Raw genomic sequence first — 26,787 nt, forward strand, 5'->3', positions numbered from 1 at the left:
TAGGGTCAAATGTCCAGCAGGGTAACTGCACTGTCAAACAAGGTTAAGCTGAAATGCTACAGGAACTCACATTGTAAGACTGCAATTGAAAAACAGTGTGAGATGCTTTGGGCAAAATAAACAAATGATGTAATGTTGGCAACTGGGGCCCCTAGTGGCCCCTAGCACCTTATCAGAGCTTCTTCTATGGCTTGAATGCAGCCAAGCAGAGGATGTTCCTTGCAATGCCTCGCTGTTGAATGAGCCCCTTGCAATTCTGGGAGCAAATATCTGCTAAGCCCCACGCCAGAGCCATGCAAGCATGAACTGAGACGCTGTTCCAACTCCTTCTAGAAGTTTCTGCTGTGCAGCCACTGAACTTGACAAGCCCAGAATCTCCTGGGCTTTAGGAAAGGGTGCGGGGGAAAAAAAAACACCAGTAAAAGTAAATAAAGGGTGCAGTGTGAATGGGAACAGGCTGTGTAAGCAAGCAGAGATAGTGGTGCTTATTGATTCTCTTCCTCCCCCGCAGTTTTGATGTAATTGAACTCAACAACACATCCTACACTCACTGGAACTGAGCCACCCCCGAGCACAAATCCTGAATGGGGGCTGTTGAGGTGGTGGGGGGGGGGGGGGTCAATTCAGAAAGCCATTGAACCATTCAGTTCTAGGATGAATTGTCCAAACTGACGAACCGACTGCATATCTTTACTGTATGCTTGGCGGCAAAAAATGCGAAGCAAATGAAAAAACGAGATTACCCAGATTGACTGTACTGTTGTTTGACTGCACTTTTTTTCCCATCCAAACTAGACTTTTCAAATTAATGTTGTTTTGTGCTGTATGTGCCGTGAAAGAAGACACGAGAGAGGTTTTGGTAAGGGAGTTTTTGGAGGACCCTGCCTTTGGTACCAACTACCAAATCTCACTTGATTCATCCGGTGTCCCACAAACTGAGGCCATTATTTTTTTAAGCTGACCATGTCCAATGCTAAGCCAGCTCAGACAAGCACATGTCCTTTAAAAGTATTCTTGTGATTAAAGATGTTCTTCCCACCTGTCATTCTTGCAACTGCCATCTAACTGCATTTCATCATCATAAATGTGATTCCTTTGTTATGTCTGCCATCAGGAGCTGGACAGGTCATTAACTTTTTCTTTCTTCCTTGTCATTTTAGATACATGATGAACGTAACTTGGGATGGGAAGGATCTGTCCTTCACAGAAGATGGGTACCAGGCCAACCCAAAACTGGTAGTCATCGTTCTCAACAGGGAGAGAGAATGGGAGAAGGTATAGCACTGGCATTAACGCACTCCCACTTCACGTAAACTAGAACTGCCCCGTGTGAAACCACGCTGTCGTAACTGACCGGAGCTCTCATCAGTTGTTCTCGACAGCTCGTAATGCCAATGGTCTGTTATTAATGACATCAGGGGAGGCTCTAAAAGTGTGATGCAACAATTACATAGGAACTCTGTATGAGGGACATACAAACATTTCGTCCTATTCTATCGTTTTCTGTGATTATCGCACCCAATAGTGTTTTCCGCATGCTGAATCTGGCATGGATATTCACCACTATACTCAGCCTGAAATGATGAGGCCTTTTTTAGGGTGATATTTTCTTTAGAGAAGCAGTGGTTCAATGTGAGAAACTGGAAGAATAATTAGAGCGGCAAAAAGAACAGGCGGAATTGATTTGCGGGACCTGGGCCTGCAGTCGGATCGATACCTCGGGGAAACTAATTGGCAGCACGGAGTACCATGCTGAAGAAGACATCATCGCTTATGAAAATACAGTTTTAAAAACATACTTGGCCTCTTCTTGGATGCTTTTTCAGAGCACAAAGAAGGAAAACAAACGAGGCAGTCTCTATGCACACAGGCACGTGAATAACAAGTGTGACACACGGGCCAAATTCTCTTTCGTCCAGCAGTCCATCTTCAACGGTAGCAGACTGCAACATTTACCGTCATGAGATCACTGAGACACATAGTAGCCCCAGACATATTGCATTTACAAAGATGACAGCGAAGTTTGAAGAACGTTGATCCATCTCTACGAAACAAGGCTATCTATAGATTTTTATGTGTTTCTTGTACACACACACTGCAATGGGAGAGGCCGGCTAGGATGTTAGTAGGATGAGCAGGAGACCCTACAAAAAACACATCATGGAAAAAGACTACGGTCTAGGAGAGCCAAAGCGGCAGTGTCACACACTGAATCTGCTTCCTCAGCTTTCGTCGAGATTCTGTCCATTTCACGCCCATACTCCCCTCCGAGATAAGGGTGGCGTTTCGGCTATGGTCTGGGGGTGGGGAGGACGGGATAGCTTGGTGCAGTGGTAGCATTCCAGGAGGCAATTCCTGATAAGCCGCACACAGCTCGAGTTCTGTAAGGCCAAATTGAATCCACAGTAAAGTCATTACGTAAATTAATTCTGTGTCAACATGCTGCTCAATGAAGCTGATTAAACTGGGGAAAACAGCTGGATTCCTGTCATTGTGTGCAAATAATCAAGGTGGTTTTGCCCCGTCTGCCCTGTCACCTACCCAAGCCTTTGTTCTCCCCGCCGTTTCTGTTAACCAGTTGCAGTGCAGGGTCGCGGTGGTCCTGAGGCTATCCGAGAAACACAGCACGCAAGGCGGGCTATAGCTTGGATGGAGCGAGATTGCATTGGAAGGCAAGCCTTACCTGTCTGTAATAATAACAGTAGGGTAGTACTAATAACACTGTATTTGGCAATAATAATAATAATAATAGTAAGAATTACATTCTTTACAAATTTTTAGAAGCAGAGGCCTACAGGTGCAAGAAGTGAAGAGAGTTTGTATTTGAGACCTTGCTTGAATGTGACTTCGGCACACCAACCGTGAACCACCAGTGCTCTTCCGAACGCTAAGAAATCTGCGCTTGACTGTACGCTACCGGCTTACCGCGGGGCTTCAGTCCGCAATGTGCCGATGGAGGTGTCCGCCTGTTTGCAAAACGACACGGAGCAGAATGCTTAAATCCACAACTCTCCAAAACAGAGAAATTCCATGCGGGTACAAAACGGCGTTATGTTCCGGGGCCTCTCCGAGATAAAAACCCACTTGGAGGAGAACTACATGACAGATGCGTTGTTCTCAGGGTACATAATAGGAGCGTAATGCGGTTTGGCACAGTGCGCCGTTGATATTAATCTGACAAAGCCAATTCATCAGCAAGAACCGCTGCCCGTGCGAGATGAGAACTCTGAGGTGATGTACTGTGCCGATACGCCGCAGTGGGGTCTGACAGATTACGCCGCACTGCGGCCGGTCGGGAAAGGTCAGAGGTCGGCAAAAACAACTCAAACGCATCAACTCCCTAGTATCGTGGCGAGAACAGTGACGCTGTGGAAAACACACAGACAAATTGGTATATCAGATCTTTCCTTGTCCATCAAGTGGTACCTTGAAAACATTTATCATATCTTTTTTCTTTTCAGTCTATTTTCACACACCTTCTGTTCCAAGCGGTGGGCACGAGTCCATAACATGGCAATGAAAACACTCACACACGCATGCACTATGGGCAACTTTTGTACCAGGGACAGTTGGTAGCGTAGTGGTTAAAGCTACTGCCTTTTGACCCAAATCTCACAGGTTCAGTCCCCACTGCCAACTGCAGTACCCTTGAGCAAGGTACTTACCCTAAATTGCTCCAGCTATATAAATGGGTAAATAACTTGTAAGTACCTTAACACTGCCAGTCTCTTGGGAGAAAGGCGTCGCCTAAATGAATAAATGTAACTTTCTATTCCGACAACAGAGGTATAGAGGCTGTTTCCCATGCGAACGTGCAGGGAGGGAGCACCTTTGCGTCAATTTACTAATCTGCTTGAGGTGGCCGATGCTATTATGCGGCCCCGTGCCTGCATACAATACAAAAAAAACGAAAATTTAAAAACTCAAGTGAGCTGTTTGTCGCGCTCTGAGTCCTGACATTTCCATCGAGGGCAAGTTTGATGGATGCTGTGGCCTTCCATCTGATAATGAGGATGTGCGGGATAATACCCCCACATGGGTCCAGCTGAAGTGCACTTGCTCCGCAGTCCCCTCGAAAACTGGTGCGAAGTGATATGATTACTCACAGATGACAGATGACCGAGCCTGGACTCAGATTAAATGTCCAGATATTAATAACGCTCCGCTCACACATTAAACACCGTCTCCATTCCGAGTCACCTCGTGCTCGGAAAGCTGTTCCGATATTTATTTATTTAATTTATTTGCGAACACCTTGTCCTTTGAGGATTATGACACGGCCAATGAGCTGTGAAATCGGCAGGAGATGACGACAACGGGAGGCAACCTGTGCCGTCAACAGCCTTACAAAAGGCCTTTTCGGCTCCCGAGCTAAACCGAGGAGACCCTGTGAGGCCGAGGGAAGGCATGGAAGATGGGTGGGAGGGGCTAAAATCCACAGATGAAAAATAGTGAGCGGGCAGGTATGCGTGGCAGCTGCAGATGTGGTGGACAGTAGACAGCCAGTAGTCAGAAGGCATGATTGTCACTCTTGACAAATGCAGGAGCGACGAAGCAAATACAGGCGGGGTGGCGGATGGGGGGGGGTGTGCTCACACGTGGCTTGCATTTTAAAATGCCGACTGCAGCCCCCGACTCCGGTTGCCCTCTCACCTGCTTGTGTCCCTTGCAGCCCCGCTGGCTCCTAACAGGAACGTCAGAAATAATGGCTTATATGTAACATACGGCTTATGAGGTTTAGCTGATGGTAATAAACGCGTGAAAAATAGTACAGCACCCTCCACATAATGGAGTTCCATGAAAGATAGAGTACGTTTATTAACAGCTATGGTGAGTTGTCAGAAAAAGGAGACATTAAGTATGTTGGGTAATAAAACTCTTAATTACTACACCTCAGTTCAAAGTGCTACCAACAACTCCAAGCTTATATATTCATGTAATAAAACCAAACATACACACAAAACACTTACAACTATATATAAGTGAGATATATATATATATATATATACTGTTTATATAATGTGTTTAATATGTGTGTGTGTATATATATATTTTATATACATACACACACACACACACACACAAAAAACTAACGGTCTACTGCTTGTGTGTGTGTGTGTGTGTGTGTGTATATATATAAAGAGAGAGATAGCTCCAACCTTTGGACCTAAAGGATTATAGCAGTTGGTTGTGTGATTATGAAAGGTTCAGGAGTATGTTCAGTCACACAAATACCCTATAAGACCACATAATCACCCGTGCTGTAAGCGTCCTGACCCCTTATGACATCCGAATCTCACGTTAATCGAAGTGTGCACCTTTAGAGCGCACCTACTGGGTCTCGGTATTGACGGGAAGGCAACTTGAAGCTCGGCGTTAAGCTGGACCTTGGGGCACAGTCGATGAAAGAAACATTTTCCACTTTGTTCCCTTGGTGACAGGGCAGTGGAAACTTAGCTGAACAGCTGCTTTTCTGATTGGAAATGAGGCTTCCGTGCAACCTAATTTTTTTATATTTAGGAATTTGCACTACTTGCCTTCTCTCATTATTAATACACTTTACCAGCCGGCCCTGCTTTGTTTCCTTGACATGCAATATTACTGGGCATTTGAGAATGGTTATGCATCAGTATCTATCATCAAGCAGCTCATTGGATGTTCTGTGAGGTTAAAGCTATTTTGATTTACTGTCTGATGTACATCCCATGTTTTCTTATAGTAATATTTATAATAATTATTATTATTGCTTAGGGACAGCTTTTACATATACTGTAAAATATAAATTAGTATCAGCTTTGCTTTAGCAAGGGCAACCTGCAGAAGATTCTATGCCATTATAAATGTCCATTGAAAATGATCTTTTTTGTGGGGGGCAATACCACAGCTACCATCTAACAAATGCTACCCCTCACATACAGAACTCATGAAAGGCCCACAGGAATGTAATTAATAGCGTAACTGTACAATACTGTTGATACATTAATATCAGTTTCACCACCAGGTAGTGTAGTGGTGAGAGCTGTTGTTTAACACTCAAAGGACCAGGGTTCTAGTCCCTCTCATTCTGAAATACTCTAGATCAAGGTATTGACCTTGAATTTTTACAGTAATAATTACCCATCTATAGGAATAATTGTGACATAGACTAATCAACTTTAGAGAGCAGTGCAAAACAAATAATGGTTAATAATAATTTAACCCTATCTGTGGGTTCCCAAACCACACACCCAAGTGCCGACACTTTCGCTCTTTCAAAGCACTCAGAGAGAAAGAAGACACCCCCCAAGGGTCCTGCTTTTGAGTGAGACACAGGTGTGAGTCAGTTGCTGTTCGTGTAGAAATGACAGCTTGCGCTCCTGGGGATGTTACGCTGGGGAAGGCATCCACAAGAAGAACCGTGATGGTGTCACGATGCTTGGTGTCACTCCCACACCACCCCCCCTTGATCTGGGCTCCACAAAAAAAGAACTACCGCCACCATGGCACTCCCGGCTTTAAAAAAATCATTTTTCTCCTCTTTTGGGGACCAAATATTTTAAAACAACCTCTGATAATAAAGATCAGACAGTGCTCGTGTGTCCTCTTGATAGTTAGCCGATGTAATTTAATAATATAAGAAATAGTTATTTATTTTTCTCAATTTCCCCCATCTCAAAGCTTAGTGAAACAGGCTTGTTTTGTACACTTAAGAATACTGGCAAAACATAATAGAAGACAGAATATAACAGGCCTATGATGAGTCTGCTAAATGAGTCTAACACTCATTAATACTGTTATTATTAAAGGTTTTATTGAAAAAGAGGTTAAAGTGTTTTTGGGGGGCTACTGAAGTATTTATCCAATTATAATTAATTATTTAAGAACAAAATGAAAGTCCATGTTCACTTTCAACACAGGAGATTATACTCTGCTTGCTTTGGACGTTAATGTTAATAATCTGCGTCACAATACATTACAAATATGACTGAAAAGCAACATTAAGCAACTTGCTCTGGTCGCCTCATCAAACCTTTCCCTGGTCTTCTGACTTGCTGTAGGGCCTAGATGAGGCAGGACAGATGTTAAGGACAGCAGGCGTCACCAAGAAAAAAGCTTCATTCATCAAAAAAGCAACAACCAAAGTGGGAGGCGGCACCTTTAAACAGAAAAGTAGTAAACAGTAAATCGGACATCAAAACAAGTAAAAAACAAAAAAAAAAAACCATGAAAACCTGGCAGCATCATAGAGACCCCTAGCTTTCCTCCAAAAGCCATCCTATAACCTCTATTCCTCTCTCAGACCAACTGCCTAAAATAAGTCCTTGCTGATGAGGCCTCAGCTGCTACCAGCTGGTTGTCATTGATCTGGTACGGCAGAGGTGGGCAGCGGGGAGCAGTCTGTCAAGGTGAACAACATGTTTCAAATTTTATTCATATGAGAAGATGAAACCAACTTCGTTTGGCAGACTTTTCGTACAGGCTGACTGATCATGGAGTGTTGGAACCGGAAATAAAAATTAGCTATAACAGAATGGGGGGATTTTTCCGATTGGTAGTGCACTAGCTGGCTTATGTGTATTATAATAATAATCCATCCATCCATCCATCATCAACAACCGCTTGTACCGCACGGGGTCGCAGTGAGCCGGAGCCTAACCCGACAACACAGGGCGCAAGGCTGGAGGGGGAGGGGACGCACCCAGGACGGGACGCCAGTCTGTCGCAAAGCACCCCAAGCAGGGGTCGAACCCCAGACCCTCCACGCAGCAGGCACCAGCAGAACCTGCCGCACCACCACACATAATAATTAGAAATATAATTATTATCAGCAATACTTTCCACAATTTCCAACCGCATTCAAAGAAGACTGTCTAAAATAATGCATTTATTTGTTTAGCAAATGCTTTTTCCAAAACAACTTTTAGTGGGTTCATACACTAAAGAGACAAGAGGGTAACTACCTTAATGAAGGCATCTACAGTAGGAGGGTGAAGTCAAACCTCTGACCACCAAGTGAGAAAGTGGGAGCAGCAGCCCCAGTGCTGTCTGCCACCCGAAATTTGAACCATTGAAGAGAGCAGCAGCAACAACAATAATAATAATTTTAAAAAAGCAGGCCCCTTGGGGGTCTTGTATCATGAGGACTCAATAGAGCACTATTAGCGTAGACAGCTTGTTAACACATTTCTTAATAAGACCAAACTGTTGCAAACCAAACTTCAAGTAAGATCTGAAATGCAATGCCATACTCAGACAGTTATGATCTTCAAGCACCTTTGCAAATTAACTTTTTAATATTTATCACTAAGTGATGAAAGGGGAGTCAGACAAACTTCACCTTTGGCTTTCCATCCCAACTAAATGAAAGGTATTTCCGAGGAGTATTTCTCAGCCTGCCTAACAATTGCACAGTCACTTTCCAGAGAATTACCTGTGCACTACATCTCGGCGCAGAAAGTGGATTTTCATCCTCAGAATGGAAATGATCTCTTTGTGATGATACAAAAACGATTTAGCTGATCCTCTTCATTGACTTTCATTATAACTTTATGTCTTGTGCCAGGAATTTCGGATGGCATCAAAAATTAAACTTGACAACTTTCACATTTGTGTCTTTATTATCTTGTAGGTGATGAACTGAAAATAAAGCTCTAATTAGGAAAATAATGGCATGCCCAAGATCCTCTTGGCATGAGTAAAATCTTTTGTTTCCGTGGAACTGATTTCTCTGTGGTTATTAGTATTATTCAGTGTTTTGCCTGTACAAAAAAGGTGATTTACCACAGATTATTTTCTGAAAACACATTTAAGTGTATAATGTTTATAAACTGATAACTGAAACTTCTGGAGGCCGCTCAGCTTGTGTTCCATCTATTTCCTTCTTCATACTTTTGCTACATAAACAAACTATCATAGCTGTTCAGAGAGAGAGCACATTTATACATACACAGATGCCAAAACAGACATATTCCACCACAATGTAGCCAAAACCGACAACCAGTGAACTTTTGATTTTGGACCTCTTGTAAGTGGTACCACCAAGCACCCACTGGTGGAGGCACAGCATGTTGCTCGTGTTAATGGCAGAGGATCTCTTCAATAACTTATGTCAGTCCAATGTCATACCAGTGCTGGGAAACTATTTGGGATGGGAAGAAACAGCCTTTTTTGAGTAAAACAGACATATGCTTTGCTTCAATGGCTTCTTGTGAGTGTGGGGCAAATAGGTTGAGGGGTTACAGCATCACACCTCTGTGCAAAGGGGTTCCTCCAGATGTTATGCTTCAGTGCGGGTATCGCTGATGACTCTAGGGCCATTGTCCAGATGCAAAATGGGAAGGGACCCTCATTAAATCATTTCTTAATCTTTGACTTTCTCTTCAACTTGCTAGGCATCCGTTCTTCTCTGTCCTCCAGGCAGGATTTCTTTTAGACTGCCTTCTCCTCTTATTGAGACTGTGGCATACATTACTTTCACTGAACCTGTGATGTGGCTTCTAATTGTTCAGATGGAGCTCATTAAAATCTTACATCATTACTTTCCGGCTCTGGGACCCACTTCCATGGAAGCTGGGGACGCTGTATACGTCAATGTTTCGATTACGTCCATACTGACAGTCTCTGAAATGATCCTTTTATTTCCCTTGTAACTCTTTAGTCAATAGACAGAAGTTTCCATACTATACGAAAAAGTGATGGCCCAGACTGGGTTTAAATACCTGCAAATAGTTTCAGATAACACTGATAAAACCAGGTTCACTTACAAGGGAGCAAGAAGTTGCATGTGGGACACTGGAGTTCATCTGAGCTGCTGAATATCATGGCATTAATTAAAAAGACTGTTCCCAAATCATGTGATGCACCTATTAAATTGTTGCCAGGAGCAGCTAATAAAAGCCTGTGATTTCTGAATTGATGTACCCCTCTGCCCTATCACCTGCTCAAATATACTGGACTGAGTGAACATAACAGGCTTTACCTTCAACAGGAGGCCTTCCAGGCCTGTGCTATAAATAGCCCCTCCTCAGGAAGGGAAAGGCTACCTTAGACCTTTTCACAAATGTTGAAGCAGGGAAAGGGCACTTTGAAGACAGGAAATATATCACAGGCTTGAGGAGGCCTTCAAGTGTCAATGTGTCACAAGTTGGCTTTGTGGAGGGGTGGATGTCAGTTCAGTAGCTCAAGCATATGGGAGTATGAAGGGGTGTTGATGGTCCTGGGTGTGTCCCAGTCTCCAGTTCTGCCTATATTAAAATGCCCATCCCTTGCTCACTGATGTTAATTCATTGCATGAAATCTACCTGTTAGGTGAATTTTCATTATCAAGGAGTCAAATGCCATTATTTTTATAGGAAAATGGTAATAGATTCCAAGATGAAAAAAAAACAGCTAAAATTAAAAATGAACCAAAATTAAAGATTTTTTTATACATGACAATATATCACTAATATATTTTGTAATGGTTGTAGAAAATGATTTGATTTTATTACTTAACAGGCACATTTTTAGCACTGGTACTATTAACTGTGCACGAAAGTGAATAAATTTTGGTCTGTCAGTGTCACATTTGGACTGTGACTTATAAATTAGCAGACAATTACTTTATTTACTTTACCATCAGGGCATTAATGTAATACATTTTTGTGATTTAAATAACTGCATTAATTGCTTGTTTTTACAGTTTTAATCTGTTTAGTTTTTTAGTTGTGTGTTAGCATTACCATAATCAGTGTTGTGATTGGTTGAGTTTGTCAGTGTGATATGAAGTACGAAGCAGGAACTACATGGAGTACTTAGTTTTGTTATGGAAGAAGCATAGAGTTTTCATGCATTACAGAATGAAAAACACTCTAAGCATAATTCAGGAAGCTTACTGGATGGCACACAAGTAGCTGTAGGTTTTCCATCTTCCCACCATAAACTTTGCATTCCATGAAAGCCTGAAAAACTTGCCTGCTTTGAAACTCCATAGTATGCTATGTCCGTTTGTCTGGACAAGCATCTCAGCAACCTGTCCATTACCTAAGATGGGCCAACTAATAAAATCTCCCAGTAACCACCACATGTAACATCTTAATGGTTTTCTGCAAGTAGCTAATCCTCCATAGGTTGGTGTGGTGCTCCGAGACACCTTTCCCTCCAAAACAGCTCTTATTTCCCAGAGTGAAAAATGACACAGTTAATTGTGGGTTGACAAAAGCAACCCAAGACTGGCAACAACTGGAGTAGGCTGTAGCTTAAAAAAAGCCCACCAAAAGTGTCACAATATTTCTGGAACAAGCTATTAAAATGCTAATGTTGTTGCCTTCAGTGACATATTTAAGAGTCGTGACTCCAGCAACAGCCTGTTTGTACAAGCAGTTCCAGTTGCTGGTCAAAACACAAAACTCTGCATGTGTAACACTCCGCAGCAAGCTGTGCTGTTTCAAGCACAGATATTCCCCAAAGAAATGGCTATATAACTGATTGGCAGCAGTTGTTTCAACCAGTTTCAACCTTGACAGGAAGATGACCGTTGAGCATTTCAGGAAGGCCCTTACACTAAGTTGCTTAACTGAACTGTTTAACTGTGTAATTGGGTGTTAAAATCCCTTTTAGACCCTTCACTGGAGCTCAGCACTTATCTGTATAGCTATTACAATTTTCATAAAAGGCCAGGTTGTTTTATTTGCACGGGAAAAGAGGGGGAGGCTACCATTCATTATTTGGCAACCTTTTAAGGAAAAATCATCAATTTCCTGGGACAAGTTTAAAACCGAGATTTCCAGTTTGACTCCGTTCCTTTTCCACAGCGAAGTGTGCGGCGTGGAGTAGCTCCCAGAACGCATCTTCTGTTCCATTCCAGCAGTTTGGCTGTGGTGGTTTGTCTCTAGCCCGGCACCATTCATGCATTCATGTTGCGCCATGGTGTGGGCACGTTTGCCATCTGTGCCCATTCTCCACAGCTGGAGCAAGGACACTCACTCGATATCCTCTCATCCCTTGCATGTGTCGTGTCTTGTCTCAGATGGGGTTCAGCTACTCAAAGAAACAAAGGTGTTGTCATGCTTTTGTCACATTGGATGAAATGTGTTGCGTGTCTGTTTGCTGGAAGTGATTTGAAAAATCTTGAACTTTTTCGGTTGGCTGAAGGTGCTCGCTGCACTCCAATAAAAATGCACTGCTTGTTTCTCAAGATCAATGCCATAGTGCTGACGGAAGACAAAAAATATGGAAATGAATACGCAGCAAGGGGGGTGGTGGGATCTACAAGGCGCTCTGCTCCTTCTGGATTCCTTAATTCCCAGAAATGCTAAGGGCACTCCAATACATTGCAAACTTCTTTTTCTATTAGTATCAGCAATACAATTATGGCAAAATTAAGCATCTTAATGTGGATTCTCTGGACCATTGGCTTGAGAGTCTCCCTTTTAATTACGTCTACCTAATGGGGTTGTTAGGATGCAGGACACGTACCAGTCCACGCTGCAATCACCTCGTTTCGCACCTTTGGTCATGCTTTACATCATCCTGTGAAATGGCTGTGCTCTCCTTCGAAACAAAACTGCAACTTAATGATACAATCAATAAAATGGAGCCTGTGTAAATCTCATTATTATAAATAATAGTTTCTTATTATTATTATTATTACTACTACTGAATACTGCAGCTGAAGAATGTTTTGAAGAGACGCTTGGGACTACCTTAGTAGTGTACATGAAAGATGAAAGAAAAGCTTTTTAAATATGATGTGGACTTGAATTACAATAGCAAAATTGCAAGAAATCCAGTAAATAGGCAAAATACTGTTTAAGAGCAACATTACACAGAAACTGAGATTATGAGTCTCATAAAAATATTGTCAAGACTACTACACTTTAACTGCAATGTGAAATTCATTCAGGTGTGTCACTTTGGTGTGAAATAAAAAAACAAAGTTTGTTTATAATGGAACAGGATTTCATTCACCGTCCTGTCCGCTGTGTGTCCCCTCCCTCTTTGGCCTTCTCCCCTGTGTTGCTGGGTAAGGCTCTGGCTCGTCGCGACCCCGCTCCCTGCACCCCGATGGATGGATGGGTTTCATTCACACCAAAATGGTTCAGACGTGATCTTTCTCTTATTCATACATTTCTGCTCAGACTGATTTTATGGGATTCTGGAGGGAGTTAATGAAGGGCATATAAGAGACCTTTAATTTGGAGAACTGCTTGGCAGTCACATTCACTGAAAGTCCATGGCAGCACTGTTTCTCTGTTGATCCAAATGTGATGTGGTTTTTTTAGGAAAGTGAAATTCACATGTCCAAATCTGTTACCTTGCAAGGTGGCTTACAGATCAGTCTAACCTTACTCTTTAAATTGTCAAGAAAAATGTTGCTCAGTCAACAGAATATAAATTCGGGGACCGATTTCTTTATGATGCCAAAGAAGAAACAACAGTCTTACCCTGATGCTGCTCTTTAATATGCAGAATAATTAACTGATGGAGGAATCCCCTTGGAGTGTTAATCAACCTTAAATTTTGTTGACTCTCGAGGGTGAATTTACTCAGCACAATCTAAGTTGAGGGCTCTAGCATACAGAGGATTAGCTGATAGCATATGCAAGTCATTTCCCATTAGTGCCAAATTTATCAAAATAAAGCAAGTGAATCGCAAGTTGCTGAGCATTAATTAAAATGTGCATTATCCCACTGTCTCATTACCATAATTACCTTTTAACATTTCAATGTTGTACATGTGAATATGTTATGTGTTGCGTAACAGCTAAACATTTTCTTTCATTATAGACTTGACCAATTAAAAATTTGGAATTTACTTTTTTAAATTGGCAGTGGATGAAAAAAATGAAATAAAAATGTCTTACATCTTTTTTTATTTCTAAGAGCTATATCAGATTTTTACAGAACCTAACCCATGAATAAATAGTTTTTTATTATAAAGCTTTCATTTAATGTAATTTTGTGGTAGGATTGACTTTGGAGTGGTGAAAAAGTTGAGTTACAGACTTCTCATCACTGCTGTGTAAACTGAGGAGCTGGTGTATTGGAAAAAGAGTTTCTACAAAGGATGGAAGGATGAATGAATGTTCATACCCTTTTTAGATTATCATACTTTTATTTGTACATGTGTAGCTCAGTGGAGAATTTCAAGGTCATCCATTACAAAGGCTTAATTTTTGATGAACATAGCCATAATATCAATTATGTATGCTTTCTGCCAATAACTCCTGGGTGCATTCAATTTTAAATTATTATGTCATTCTATATATAAAAAATTATATGCACTTTTAAATTGCTATAAATACCTAAAGATGTTTTTTCCTGAACATATCCTTTTCTGCATATCCAGAATTTGCTACTGAGGTTCTGGACCTCCATGCTTTCACATGTTCCAGCAGCTGGTATCTTCTCCCCAGGGCTTACTGCACAGCTTAAAAGTGCGATTTTTCAGAAGGGTGGACTTTGGCAAGGGTTTAAAGTTACTCAAAGCATCTAGGCACCAGAGAGGGTTTCTCTTAAACATTTTATGATGATACAGACAAGGTAGGAATGTGTGAAAAGTTTTCAGAGAGGAGAGGAGGGGATGAGTTTTTTTGTGTAAAGTCAGCTTAAATATATCTCCTCCAGCACAGGAGACAGAGGAGAAGAGAGGACTGGTGAGAGAGAAGTACACTGAACTTTTCTGGATCCCATAACATTATGTATTTATCCAGTAATGTTAACTTTAACCTCCAGCATGTTTCTATGTGGTTTGGTCCTGTGAATTTGATGACATGCTGAATTATTCACTGTCCCGTGTCCCAGGGAGATGATCAATAACTGAGCGTATTTCAAATACCTCTCCCTCACCTTGTTTCAGTAGCAATGGAATCTCAGGATGACTGAGATTAGGAATCATGAGTCATAATTTACAGAGCTCAGCAGTGAAAGTGTCAGACACCTGGATGTTTTTGAAGGGTGTCAGGTACATACAGGACAGAGAAAAACCACTTTCTTATGGACAAGTATGGAGTATCTTATAGAATAATACATGAGTTTAAGCACTTTTAACTAATAGTTCCGTTTTCTGTCATCTAAAATTTTTTAGAGTATTATCTCTTCATCTGCAGATTCAGTTGATGTAGCATGTAACCTACAGGTATGCAGTAAAATAAAAATGGCTTTATTTACCATGTAAGCAAAGCCTTGGCATTTATTGCAACTACTTACACTATGGTGGTATCATTATTATTATTATTACTATGTCTGCAGGTAGAATAGTGGTTAGACCTGCTGTCTTGCTGTCTCAATATCTGCTGTAGTATCAGATACTTACCCTGAATGAATACAGTAAGAATTACCCAGTTGCATAATAGGGTAAACCACAGTAAACTGTTTTACACTAAGTTGTTTTGGGACAAAGCACCAGCTGAATGAATAAAGAAGTACCATTAGTAGTGTTTAATTGTCGTCATTGTAAGCCCAGCACATTATATTAATGTCTAACATTAGTTAGACACCCACAGGCTATAATTTACCCTTACAAAACAATATTTTGGAAGGTGTTTTCGTTAAGTGCTCTGTGTAGGGCCTGTTAACCCAGAGGCAATTCAGAAATTTTTGGTCTCAGTGTACTCATGTGCACAACTACGCTATTTGATGGCTGTAATGTAGTTGGCATCTAATGTAGTTTTAATAAAATAACATATCATTGAACGCTGTGTCTATATTCAGGCAGAATGTTAACAAATAATATATTATATTATATTAATATGCAATTAGTACACATATTGACAGCTGATTACAAAACCAGTGAACACTGATCGGAAGATTATAGTCATAAGTATAATTTGCTGCTGACACAGGATCAAACGGTATGAAAGCATGGTTGTTAATTCAAAGTTTTTCATAGTCATTACTGCAGTATATGAAGAATTATTATTAACCATTACTGAGTTAAATTAAAAGTAATCTGTAGTTGAGGCAGAGTGGTATAGCACCGGGTATAAGAGTGTAGGATGTGTTTCCTTTGAAGTCTATGAATCGGCAATTCATCTTGTGCTATAGTGGCACTTCATGAACCCCTTGTTGCATATATTCATTTACAATAGCTACTTACCAGATATTTTGGTAATTTGACCATGTGTGTTTTCTGTAAAATGCGAGGCTAAGTCAAAAGTATCTTGAATAACCCACGTTATATTTCACAATTCACGTAACTGAACATGTATCAGTTTTGGCTATTAAGTAAAGCAGTTTTAGGCAGGCTCACTTCTATACTGGGGCTGTGGATCTGCTAGTTTACCAGCTCACCAAGAGAGCAGCGTCTGGTTTTTGGAATGGCCCACTCGCACAGTCATGCGATGGTGGCAGCGAGAGAATGATGCTAGTTTCTTCTGGCATGAAAACAAGATAACAAACATCAACCGACAGTATATGCCTTTACTGCACTTCTTCATACAACAATGTCAATGTATGAGTGCTAAGGGGACCTTGCTTGACAGAAACAAAATTTGGACTGTAGTCATCATTTGTTATGTTTATATGCACCTGATCTAAAGGATAAGTTGCAATCGTGTTCTTGCCAAAAATGACATGACCTTGCACCGGATCTCGTGTAATGTCAACCTGGATATCATGATCGATGAATAAATGTCACCCATAAGGCATTATTCCATTCCACTCAGACCCATACAGTTTGTTTGCTCTGAAATGCTCCATGATGTTTCATTGTCCATTGCAGATGGGCCGCTGGGAGAACAAGAGTCTGTCCCTGAAGTACCCCGTGTGGCCACGCTTTAACACCGGCGGCGACTCAGAGACGGATGACAACCACCTGAGCATCGTGACGTTGGAGGAAGCGCCCTTTGTCATCGTTGAGAATGTCGAGCGCCTCACAGGCACCTGCATGAGGAACTCGGTGCCCTGCCGCAAGCACATCAAAGAGTGAGCCCCCAGAATTCCCTCTCCTCCCTCTACTGCGTCCTTTTCATACCAGTACCCAACTTGTGAATGTTCAACTTCTCCCTTTTTTTCAGTCCCCACTCATAAATTACAAAGGCGGTCACACTTAACGGCCTATTACACTACCTGTTTTTGGGGGTTTTAGGTTGATAATGTTACTTTTTCGCTGCCCCTACACTTAATCAAAGCTAAATTCAGCAATTCGGCAAGGAAACCCACAGGCTATGTTTTGTGCTATGCTCCAGAAAAAAGTAAGCAGGCAAATGTCATAATAAAAGTGCCAGTAAACTGTTCTTTTGTGATTAATAGCTGTTCCTAAACACTCACAGGCACCTTAATGGAAGGTGAGGTATTTTAGCAAAAATTGTTTTACATGCCAAATAATATGTTACATTATTGGAGCGATTCCTTTTGAAATTTCGTCTAGCTTATCTAGCAGATCTGTTTGACACTAGAATAGGATGGGGTGTATAGCAATTTCATAAAAGATAATAAAGCAGAGCCTGTCCCAGGATCCCATTCACAAGAGAATTCCCATTCCAGCTTTCCAGCTGTCATGAGATGTGGTGTAAAAATGGACCAACCCTTTTGCAAAAAACTCAATTTAGTTCATTGCAATTAAAAACACATGCAATATAGTCTAGATTGTCCAACTTAAACAGAACCTGTAGATGGTTGGATAAATTTTAGACAGTGCAGAAATGGGGAAGAGATGGATATCAATCTCATGAAGGACAATATAAGTATGAAATGGTTTATTGTTAATCATTTTACAGTATAACTAAAATATTGGGTACAGAACTATTGAGTTACAGTTGTAAAAAATGAGTGACTGAAGTTTCTTTCCCTGATTTGCTTTCTTCCTTGTGGCAAGGTCTCACCAGTGTATACTATACTCAGCTTCAACCTGGAAAGCTAGAGATTTTGAAGGCCATATTTTATAGTTTTAGGCTGTCTCATAGCAGTTATATATTTACTTGACAGTCCCTTTTTTGAACAATATATTTACATGTACATTACCTTTATTCATTTTAGGAGATGCACTTCTCCAAAGCAGTGTACATCTCAGAAAACAATACAAAAAGTGCATATACAATTTCATATTAATTTTTATTTCATGCCAAGACTTTAATTAATTCTTTTGAATTTTCTGATTTTTTTTTTTTGTATTTTTAAAATCAAAAGCGCAAACTTTAAGAAACATAAATCACTAGTGCGGATAAGCAAGCGAAGTTATGTCAGTAGCAGTGTGCTACACACTGAGAGAGAGCACTGAGAAAAGCAACATGGAATTGGCCAAAATAGGATGCATATGTGCACAACACACTGCTGTACAGCAAAAACATGCAGACTGACTTGGACTGAAAAATGGACTGAAATATCCGATAATCAAGACTAATCTGTATATGGTAATATTAGCCTAAATATTACCCATGTTTGCCTTTATCAGATCTGTGAATGAAGTCCAATAGGGAATATCGTTTGGTCACCTCTGGGAGCCTCTGTAGATAAGAGAAGACGTCTTGAGGAATTTGTTTGGGGCCTCAGAAGGTGCTCTGTGGAATTGTCCGATTTTTGTAGTAGGTATGGTGTGAGCATTAAAAAAGATGGAATCCAGGAGCAGGATCTAACCTCACAAGCCCACACAGCTGCTTCAGAGGATGATGAACTGTCCTGCTGCACCGCCACTTGAGAGCGACTTTCAGAAAAATCAATCTATTCATTGATGCACTCATCGTGCCTGTAATTCTGACATTTGGAAACAAAATGATCTATGTGCAACTTGCTTGTAAGCAGCTGAGGAGTGGACCTTTAGTCAATGTGGATAGAAGGACTGTTGCTTGATTCTCACCTGATTTTTTTAGCTGAGTGGCTGAGCTTTTTGACAAAAGGCACCTTCCGATCTATCTACCTATCCACCCATCCATCCATCCATCCATCCATCCATCATCAACAACCGCTTGTCCCGAGTGGGGTTGCGGCAAGCCGGAGCCTTACCCAGCAACACAGGGCCAAGGCTGGGGGGGCGAGGGTTCGAACCCCAGATCTGCCAAACAGCATGCACCAGCTGAACCTGCTGCACCACTGTGCCACCACACCCCCTGCTTTGTGATCTATCAGCATTCTATTGCAGTGTTAATGATGAAAATTTGCCTTGGTTGTCGTTAGTTGAGAATAAGTGGTGCTGTCAGCAAATAACTCAGGAATACTTTAAGAAACCTCCCGCTATACGCCACGCTTCTTCTGATGCACTAAAGGTGGGCTGGAAGGAATATCGAGATAAAACGTCTCAGAGGTGGGCACTAAAGGGCAGGGACAGGAGAACTTAAGGATGGTTACTGCGCTCACCAGTTAGCGTAGCGGTTAGCAGGTAGCGTACCAGTTAACAGGGCGCATAGCGTCTCCTTATAAACAAAAGAGCTGGGTTGGAACCTCCCCCAGCATGGTACTCACTCTGATTTGCTCTAGTACAAATGACGCAGCTGCATAAATGCGTAAGTAATCACGCAAGGCAACTTACAATATTAAGTCTGTATGCTTCTACTACTAGAAAAAGCATCAGCCAAATGAAAAATTGTGAATGTAAACAATGACTGAGTCATTATGCAGGGGATGATCTAGCAAAACATCGATCACAAAATACTAGCCAAGTGGTCTGTTCCACTACACATACAGCTTTATCTTCTGGCTAAAAAATGACAGAAAAGACTCAAATGAGAAAGAAAGCCTGAGATCAAAAGATGAGAACCCTACAAAGGATGAGTACAGACTGCAGTCTCTAACATGCTCCACATATCAGCTACAGGCAGCACTATACAGCAACATGGAGAGAACTTCGGAAGTTGTCCAGCCTCCTCTGCCCATCCCCCTGCCTTTCAGTTGTTCACATCTCAGAAATACTGAATTATATATGATGTTGTGATGGTCTTTCTGGTAGCAAGCAGAGATTGCCCACCACACACTCCACCATAAGCCTTGAACTTGGCAGTGTACTTCCAACATAATACCTTCTCTTTCAATTGCCTGGTCACTACAGTACAACTGTAGTCTTAAAGACCACCCCAATGTAGTGGATCGACTGCGCGGGGATAGGCGGAAAACAAAGTACAGCATTAAGGGAATTCATCTCAGGGCCTGGCAAGGCAGTACGTGGAAGAAATCGATTTCAAACTCAATATTATTGTGGTGGATAGATGTGTCTGTGTGTGATGATGGACTCAACCCTTTGGAGTTGTATTTAAAATATATATGACGCACATAAATTTATCATTTTCTCATTTGTGGTACATCAAGACTGCAGGATCACTGAGAGGGGGCTAAAATCCATTAAATGCACAGAATGAGTGCAACACGTCAGTCATGAGGAATCCCTTGCACCGCTATCTCTACCGGTATTTTTACTGCCCCCCTTTAACACCGAGTCCTCAATACTCTGTTTTTATATTTAATCCTTGAACTGAATTCAGAGCTGGCTTCACTATAAAGGACAGTGTAATCCTCATTACTCTTGATCTTGAGATCCATTTCAGGAAAAAGAGAAAAACTATTTTTGGGCACATGGAACCAGTTGCTGTAGTCCTAGGCAGACATGTTACTGGGTTTTAAGACTTATCCCCCCTAAGTAATACACATACGTACGCATGCACACACACACACACACAAGCTTCTTTTGGAAACTTAAAGGGTATTCTGGGCCTGCAGAAAGTTGTAGCATTTTATACAGTTAAATTTTCTTGCTAGCTCTAATGCTTAATTTCACACATTGAGTCTGGCACCCATGAAAGGCAGCCAACTGGGGAGGAACTACACGCAAAATGAATATTGTGAGCATCTTCACCTCGTGAGGTGAACTGATATCTCATCAGTTATCAGTATATCCCATGATGGACTTGTCAGTACAGCCGAGTGATAAAATTCCAGTATATGGTAACTCAAAGGTCTAGGAGTCATTAGGAGGCAGAAATAACGTGGCTTCTTGGAGCCTCTTTCAGGACCAATCACTGATCACCATACTGTGGCCTTCACCATTCCTGAAAAAAGCACCGTCTGTCCTCTAAACAGAACCACAGTCCCCTTCACTTTTGTTATGAATTGTTTTGTGCCTCTCAGACCCTGATATGGACCTCGAAGGAAAGCTCCTCACAATGGCCCCTATACTCACTGTAATCTTTAAAAAAATTATTCTCAGCAAAGCGATTTTCTTCTCTTTTACTTCATCTCTGCATAGCAACAGTTCTGTACTTTTAAAATTTATGGATTATGTTTTGTTGAAATAGCAAACTAGTGTAGTAAATGGCACCATAACAATTTAGTGTAATGTGTTTAAGCTTGTCTCATGTAAATGAATAACAGCAGCAAAATCATATATTGAGGTGATAGCTGAAAAGAATATTTCTTCATACTGGGCAGCAACACCACAGATCAAGGAGGGACGTACATAAAGAAGTGCTGTAAGGGATTCTGCATTGACATTCTGAAGAAGATCGCCAGGAACGTCAAATTCACCTACGATCTCTACCTGGTGACGAACGGCAAGCACGGCAAGAAGATCAACAATGTCTGGAACGGCATGGTGGGAGAGGTGAGCTGAGCCGAGCTGTGAAGGAAAGTCATCACTTTGAGGAACAGCTGCTTAATTGTAAAGTTACTGGCAATAATGTCAACTCTAGAAAGCCCTTAACTTGCACAGGTCACGTACCAATCGTAAAATTTCACTTATGAAAACATGCTTGATTCAAGACCTGTCAGTTCCTCATAAGACAAATTGCTTTCCTTTGTTGAAAATCCTTCCTTGTATTTCATGTTTTCCTTTTATTTCAAATCATTACATTTTATTCATAATGCTCTTTGGTGAAAAGGTCTTTTCTGACCTCTCAATTTGAACCCTAGTGTCAACTTTGGTGAAAAAGGAAAAGTAATTTCCAAACACAGAGGAAAAATTTCCTGCTGGACCAAGGCCAGTTTGATTTGGAACTGTTCTTATTCATGGGGGCAAATTCTATAGACACCTCACTGCCAAAATGCCATAGGTTGCAATGACTTGTGGGTAAAATGTGTTTTATAATTTGAAATAAAATGTAATGAGATCCCAGTTTGAAATATATGTCAGCATCATCCCTAAAGTAAAATAAAATTCACAGGAGGTTTAATGAGTTAGTGTCATCTGTGGGAGTCATCATCTCCTTCCCCTCGGGGAGCATCTCTGGAACATGTTAAAGGCATCCTCCTAAAACCTGCTCCACGTGCGATTTCCAGGTGGTGTACAAGAAAGCCATGATGGCTGTGGGCTCCCTGACTATTAACGAGGAGCGCTCAGAAGTCATTGACTTCTCTGTGCCTTTCGTGGAAACAGGCATCAGCGTGATGGTGTCCAGGAGCAACGGTACCGTTTCCCCCTCGGCCTTCCTGGGTGAGTTAAGCAGCGGAACTTCTCAGTTTTCTTGGGTTCTCCACCTCGAGCTAATGATGGCAGAGACCAATACATATAGCAGTACAAAAATCCAGTGTTCTGCTTTTGCTTTTGGATACAAGCCCATCTTTCCTTGGACATGAGGATAGTTGGTTAACGACTGCCAGACAATTAAGGGACAGCCTCCTCAGACTTGAACGTATGCAGCAGTTCTTGTGTTAATTAACATAAGGCTGATAATTGCTGAGGTTTAACAGGAAATCCCACTGCTGGCTCTTTGCCACCTCGGTGTTCCACTCCTTCAGTTGGAGAGTTTTAATCTCAGTTGCAGGACTATGGCGGCTAATGCTACAGTCTTCCACATCCCACTCCCACAGAGCCCTTCAGTGCCTCCGTGTGGGTGATGATGTTCGTCATGCTCTTGCTGGTGACTGCCATGGCTGTCTTCATGTTTGAGTACATCAGTCCTCTGGGATTCAACCGGAACCTCGCCCAGGGCAAAGGTAAAACCTTACACTTGACAGGTTTGACTGACAGGAAAACGTTTTCTTGCTTACCACTCTACTAGGTTGTGTGACATTTACTGCCAGGTAAGTGTAATGCATTTGCATTTCCAGACCATCAACAGGAAAAAAATTTAGATTTGACTGGAGCCTCAATAAGTGTCAGTCATGTTTATTATCATAAGCAGTAATATGTAGCTGCCATTGCCATATTTTTGGTTTTTGAGTCCCCCATTACCCATGTGTCATATAAGATCTCCTCCTGTTCAGTTCACAAAGCAACTTTTCTATTCTCTTCTGTTGTCCTCCATTTATAAATTTTTTATATACGTCATACCTTGTTTGTGTATTGGTGCATTGCTTTTGTCTTGAACATAACAGAAAAATCTCTGACTCAAGACTACTAAAACTACTCTAACCCTTTGAACCTGGACCCCGAGCCCTCTGGAGATGGGCTTGCACCCTCAGCCGTAGCTGGCTTCCACTCTCAGCATCAAACATATGTCTTGCAATCGAAATGAACCACACACCTTTCAAATCATGCAGACCGCGAAGTGAAAATTCCAGCATTTATTTTTTTTTTAACGGGAAACCAGTTCTCAGGAGCATACAATGTTATTGTGTGGGCAGTCAGTGTGTGAAGGAGGGACTTTGTGTGTGCAATTAGCAATCTCCGGGCTTTTAAACGAGGGTTACAAAGCATTTCTGGGTGCTGAGTTGTTTGAAAGTGATAAAATATTCTAAGTCAGCAGGAAATTTTAGCAGGTCTTTAATGGAAATGTTGATACAGACAAATTAAATGTACGGTGGAGATGTCTGTACTTACACATAGTGTCGCTGTGGTGAAAGTGAAAAGGTTTAGTATTTACGTGTTCAATAATAAACCTGATGGTGTGCCGCCGTGATTCATTGATGTAAACGGTTGCCAAGTTCTGCTAACATTTCCCACATCAGAACGTCACTGTGATAGAGCAGTTCTTTGAGTGGACCGAATGGCTCTAGTATATCAATACTCACCATGCTTAGCGCAGTCATTATATTGAGCAAATACTTTAATCACAGGAAGGAGCTTTTACAATTCATTATTTTAAGAGGCTGACCTTTGCCAGGAGGTGTAGCTCTGGCAGATTTTCAGCTCTAGTAATGTGAGGTGATTTCTTGCACTGGTGAGACTAGAGCATGCCCTTAACCCTGTTGCTCTGACTTCCTCTGCAGAACCTCATGGCCCATCCTTCACCATGGGTAAAGCCGTCTGGCTCCTGTGGGGGCTGGTCTTCAACAACTCCGTGCCTGTCCAGAATCCACGAGGGACGACCAGCAAATTCATCGTATCAGTGTGGGCCTTCTTTGCCGTGATTTTTCTCGCCAGCTACACTGCTAACCTGGCTGCATTCATGATCCAGGAGGAGTTTGTGGACCAGGTCACAGGTCTGAGTGACAAGAAGGTTAGTGAGGTCAAGATGACTGTCTAAAAACAACTTGTTCCGGTGGGTGAGTGAGTGAGTGTCAATTCAAATGTTTGCCATGAACTCGAACTTCATCCTTCTACCATGTGTAGGATGCGTACTTTCTGTGGTCAGACTGTTCACGTCTGGAAGACATAATCCACTAGGTTGTTTAAGGATATTTGACTTTCTGAAGTGTTTTGTTCATTCAGTCAATTATGTAGCCATTGTGCAGAAACACAATGGCCCAGAAAGTCCTCATATTAGTGTGATTCAAGTACAAAATGGTTGGGTATTAAGGTAATGGGAATGAATGGAGGCTCAGGAGGTCAAGAGGACCCTCATTGTCTTGGGTTTTGAGTGGAAGGAGGATACATCCCTCTCCTTGTGCAATGGAGAATAAATTGAGTAAGGTCACAGCGCAAGGTCACAGTTATTAAATTATTGTCTGTGGGGACCTCCAGTGAAATAAATGCAGATGGCATATCCCCACTGTAGAAGTACTGGATCATGTGTGTTGGCATGCAATGTTTGTTTATTGTCTGACAAAAGCAAAACATAGAAGCACTAAACAAAAAGGCATGTTACTTCAACTATTGTTCACGTTACTTCACGTTTATGTTATTTAGCAGATGCTCTTCTGTAAAGCAACTTCCAGTGAACTCTATGTAGTGTTATGAGCCCACACACCTTATTCACCAAGGTGACTTACACTGCTTGATACACTACTTACAATGAGTTACACATTATCACTCACACATTATGGGGGAACCTGAACAGCACGTCTTTGGACAGTGGGAGGAAACCAACGCAGACAAGAGGAGAACATGCAAACTCCACATAGACTGAGTGGAGATCAAACCCATGTCCTATCATACCACCCAGCAGCACTACTCGCTGTGCCACCGTTGTCAGCCAACACTTTGAAACTAGAACAAGGGCAGTTCATTTTCTCGACATCTCTATCTTGCTTTGTTGTGTTTCTGATCTATGAGCAGAACAGCCTGCTTGCTAGAGTTAAAGCAACACAATGATGGGGTTATGAAGCCCGATAAAATAAATGAACGACCTCGGTGCGCTGCGTATGTGAGGGAGACCCTAAGTCATCGTGGCAGGATTGCAGAATCAGCGGTCAGAGTTTCTCCAGCTGTCACTATAAGAGAAGATTGAGTTTGGAGATTCAATATGCAGTTTGTGTTGCTGTGGGCAATGACAGAACATCAAGGCTTCCGAGAGAAGAGAATTAAGGCCGGAAACGTTTTGCTGTCAGCATGGATAACTTAGGGAAATGTGACTGCAACATACTGAAATCAATAGTCTGTGGAGAAGGTAAATACCATGTATGCTCATTAGACTTCACCAATTTTTTGTAGTGACCGACTGAAATAAAGTGTAGTGGTTGTAGATACTGTTCAGGACAGGACATTAATGAGCAATACAAGATGGCCTTTCTGTTTAAACTTTTCCCTTCTCTCACCCACAGTTTCAGAGCCCATACTCCTTTTCCCCTCCATTCCGCTTTGGGACGGTCCCCAACGGGAGTACTGAGAGGAACATCAGGAAGAATTATCCTGACATGCATCAGTACATGGTGAAATACCACCAGAGTGGGGTCCAGGATGCTCTGGTCAGCCTCAAGACAGGGTGCGTTCTCATTCTTCATTAAGTGCTATTGTGTGGGACCTTGTGGTATTAGGTTCCAGACAAGGGAACAAGGAACCGTTGTTAGACCCTGTTAGCACTAGGCAGCATGATATGCTTATATACAGGCATTCGCAGAAGAAACCTGGAGAAATACATTAAATTAATAGCTCTATTAGATAAGAAGAACGGGGCTATTTCAACACTGGGAGGTACAAAGTTAAAATGGAAATGAGACATTCAAGATATACAGGGAGGATGTTCTTCTCTGGTAAAACACAAAAGGGTGAAGAAAAAGAGCAGATAAAAAGGTTTTTTCAGTAAAGAAGGTTATTTTAACATATTAGAGACATAAGAGAAAAGCATCCAGTGAACTGTACCATAATGGAAAAGAAATGTAATATTCATGAACAAAGGGTTGGTTGATGACGTGTTACTCACTGTAAAGTTACTTTCCGTTTACATACAGTACATACATAAATACACACACACACACACACAGTGTTGGCTTTCAGCCCTCTGGTTTTTGCATTTAGCACCAGCCGTGTCACACTATATCAAATCATGGTACAGCAGAAAAAGATGCCGTAAAAGGCAAACGTGAAACGTATAAAGGCTTGTGGCTGGGCCTTGTTTTTTTCCCAGCCCGCATTTTATAGGTTCTACATTTGAGTGTAAATAGTACCTTTCAAACAAACACATACACTCAACAATGCACACAGCCCATTCCTTCTCAGCTGTACACCAGTGGTGTTAAATGAGGAGCTGACTGAACAAAAGCATCATCACAGGAAAATAAATGATATGTGAAGGATAGGAATTTATCCCACCCCCAAGCTACACCTACAGAGGATGGTAGGCAAAAAATGTAGAAAGCTTTTATTCT

General features: G+C 41.6%; 1 protein-coding gene across 2 annotated transcripts in view; it reads left to right on the forward strand.

The window, feature by feature from the left end:
• grin2aa (glutamate receptor, ionotropic, N-methyl D-aspartate 2A, a) overlaps window positions 1–26,787 on the forward strand; it is an 84,782-nt gene that overhangs the window by 52,321 nt on the left and 5,674 nt on the right. For both annotated transcript variants that reach the window (XM_018757327.2, XM_018757329.2), the window contains 7 exons: window positions 1,161–1,275; window positions 16,682–16,884; window positions 21,313–21,484; window positions 22,159–22,312; window positions 22,690–22,815; window positions 24,031–24,260; window positions 25,744–25,904. In XM_018757327.2, the coding sequence (XP_018612843.1) occupies window positions 1,161–1,275; window positions 16,682–16,884; window positions 21,313–21,484; window positions 22,159–22,312; window positions 22,690–22,815; window positions 24,031–24,260; window positions 25,744–25,904 (1,161 nt within the window). The remainder of the gene's footprint in view (window positions 1–1,160; window positions 1,276–16,681; window positions 16,885–21,312; window positions 21,485–22,158; window positions 22,313–22,689; window positions 22,816–24,030; window positions 24,261–25,743; window positions 25,905–26,787) is intronic.

The sequence above is a fragment of the Scleropages formosus genome, chromosome 8 (genome assembly GCF_900964775.1).
Source record: "Scleropages formosus chromosome 8, fSclFor1.1, whole genome shotgun sequence".
NCBI classification, from domain to species: Eukaryota; Metazoa; Chordata; class Actinopteri; order Osteoglossiformes; family Osteoglossidae; genus Scleropages; species Scleropages formosus.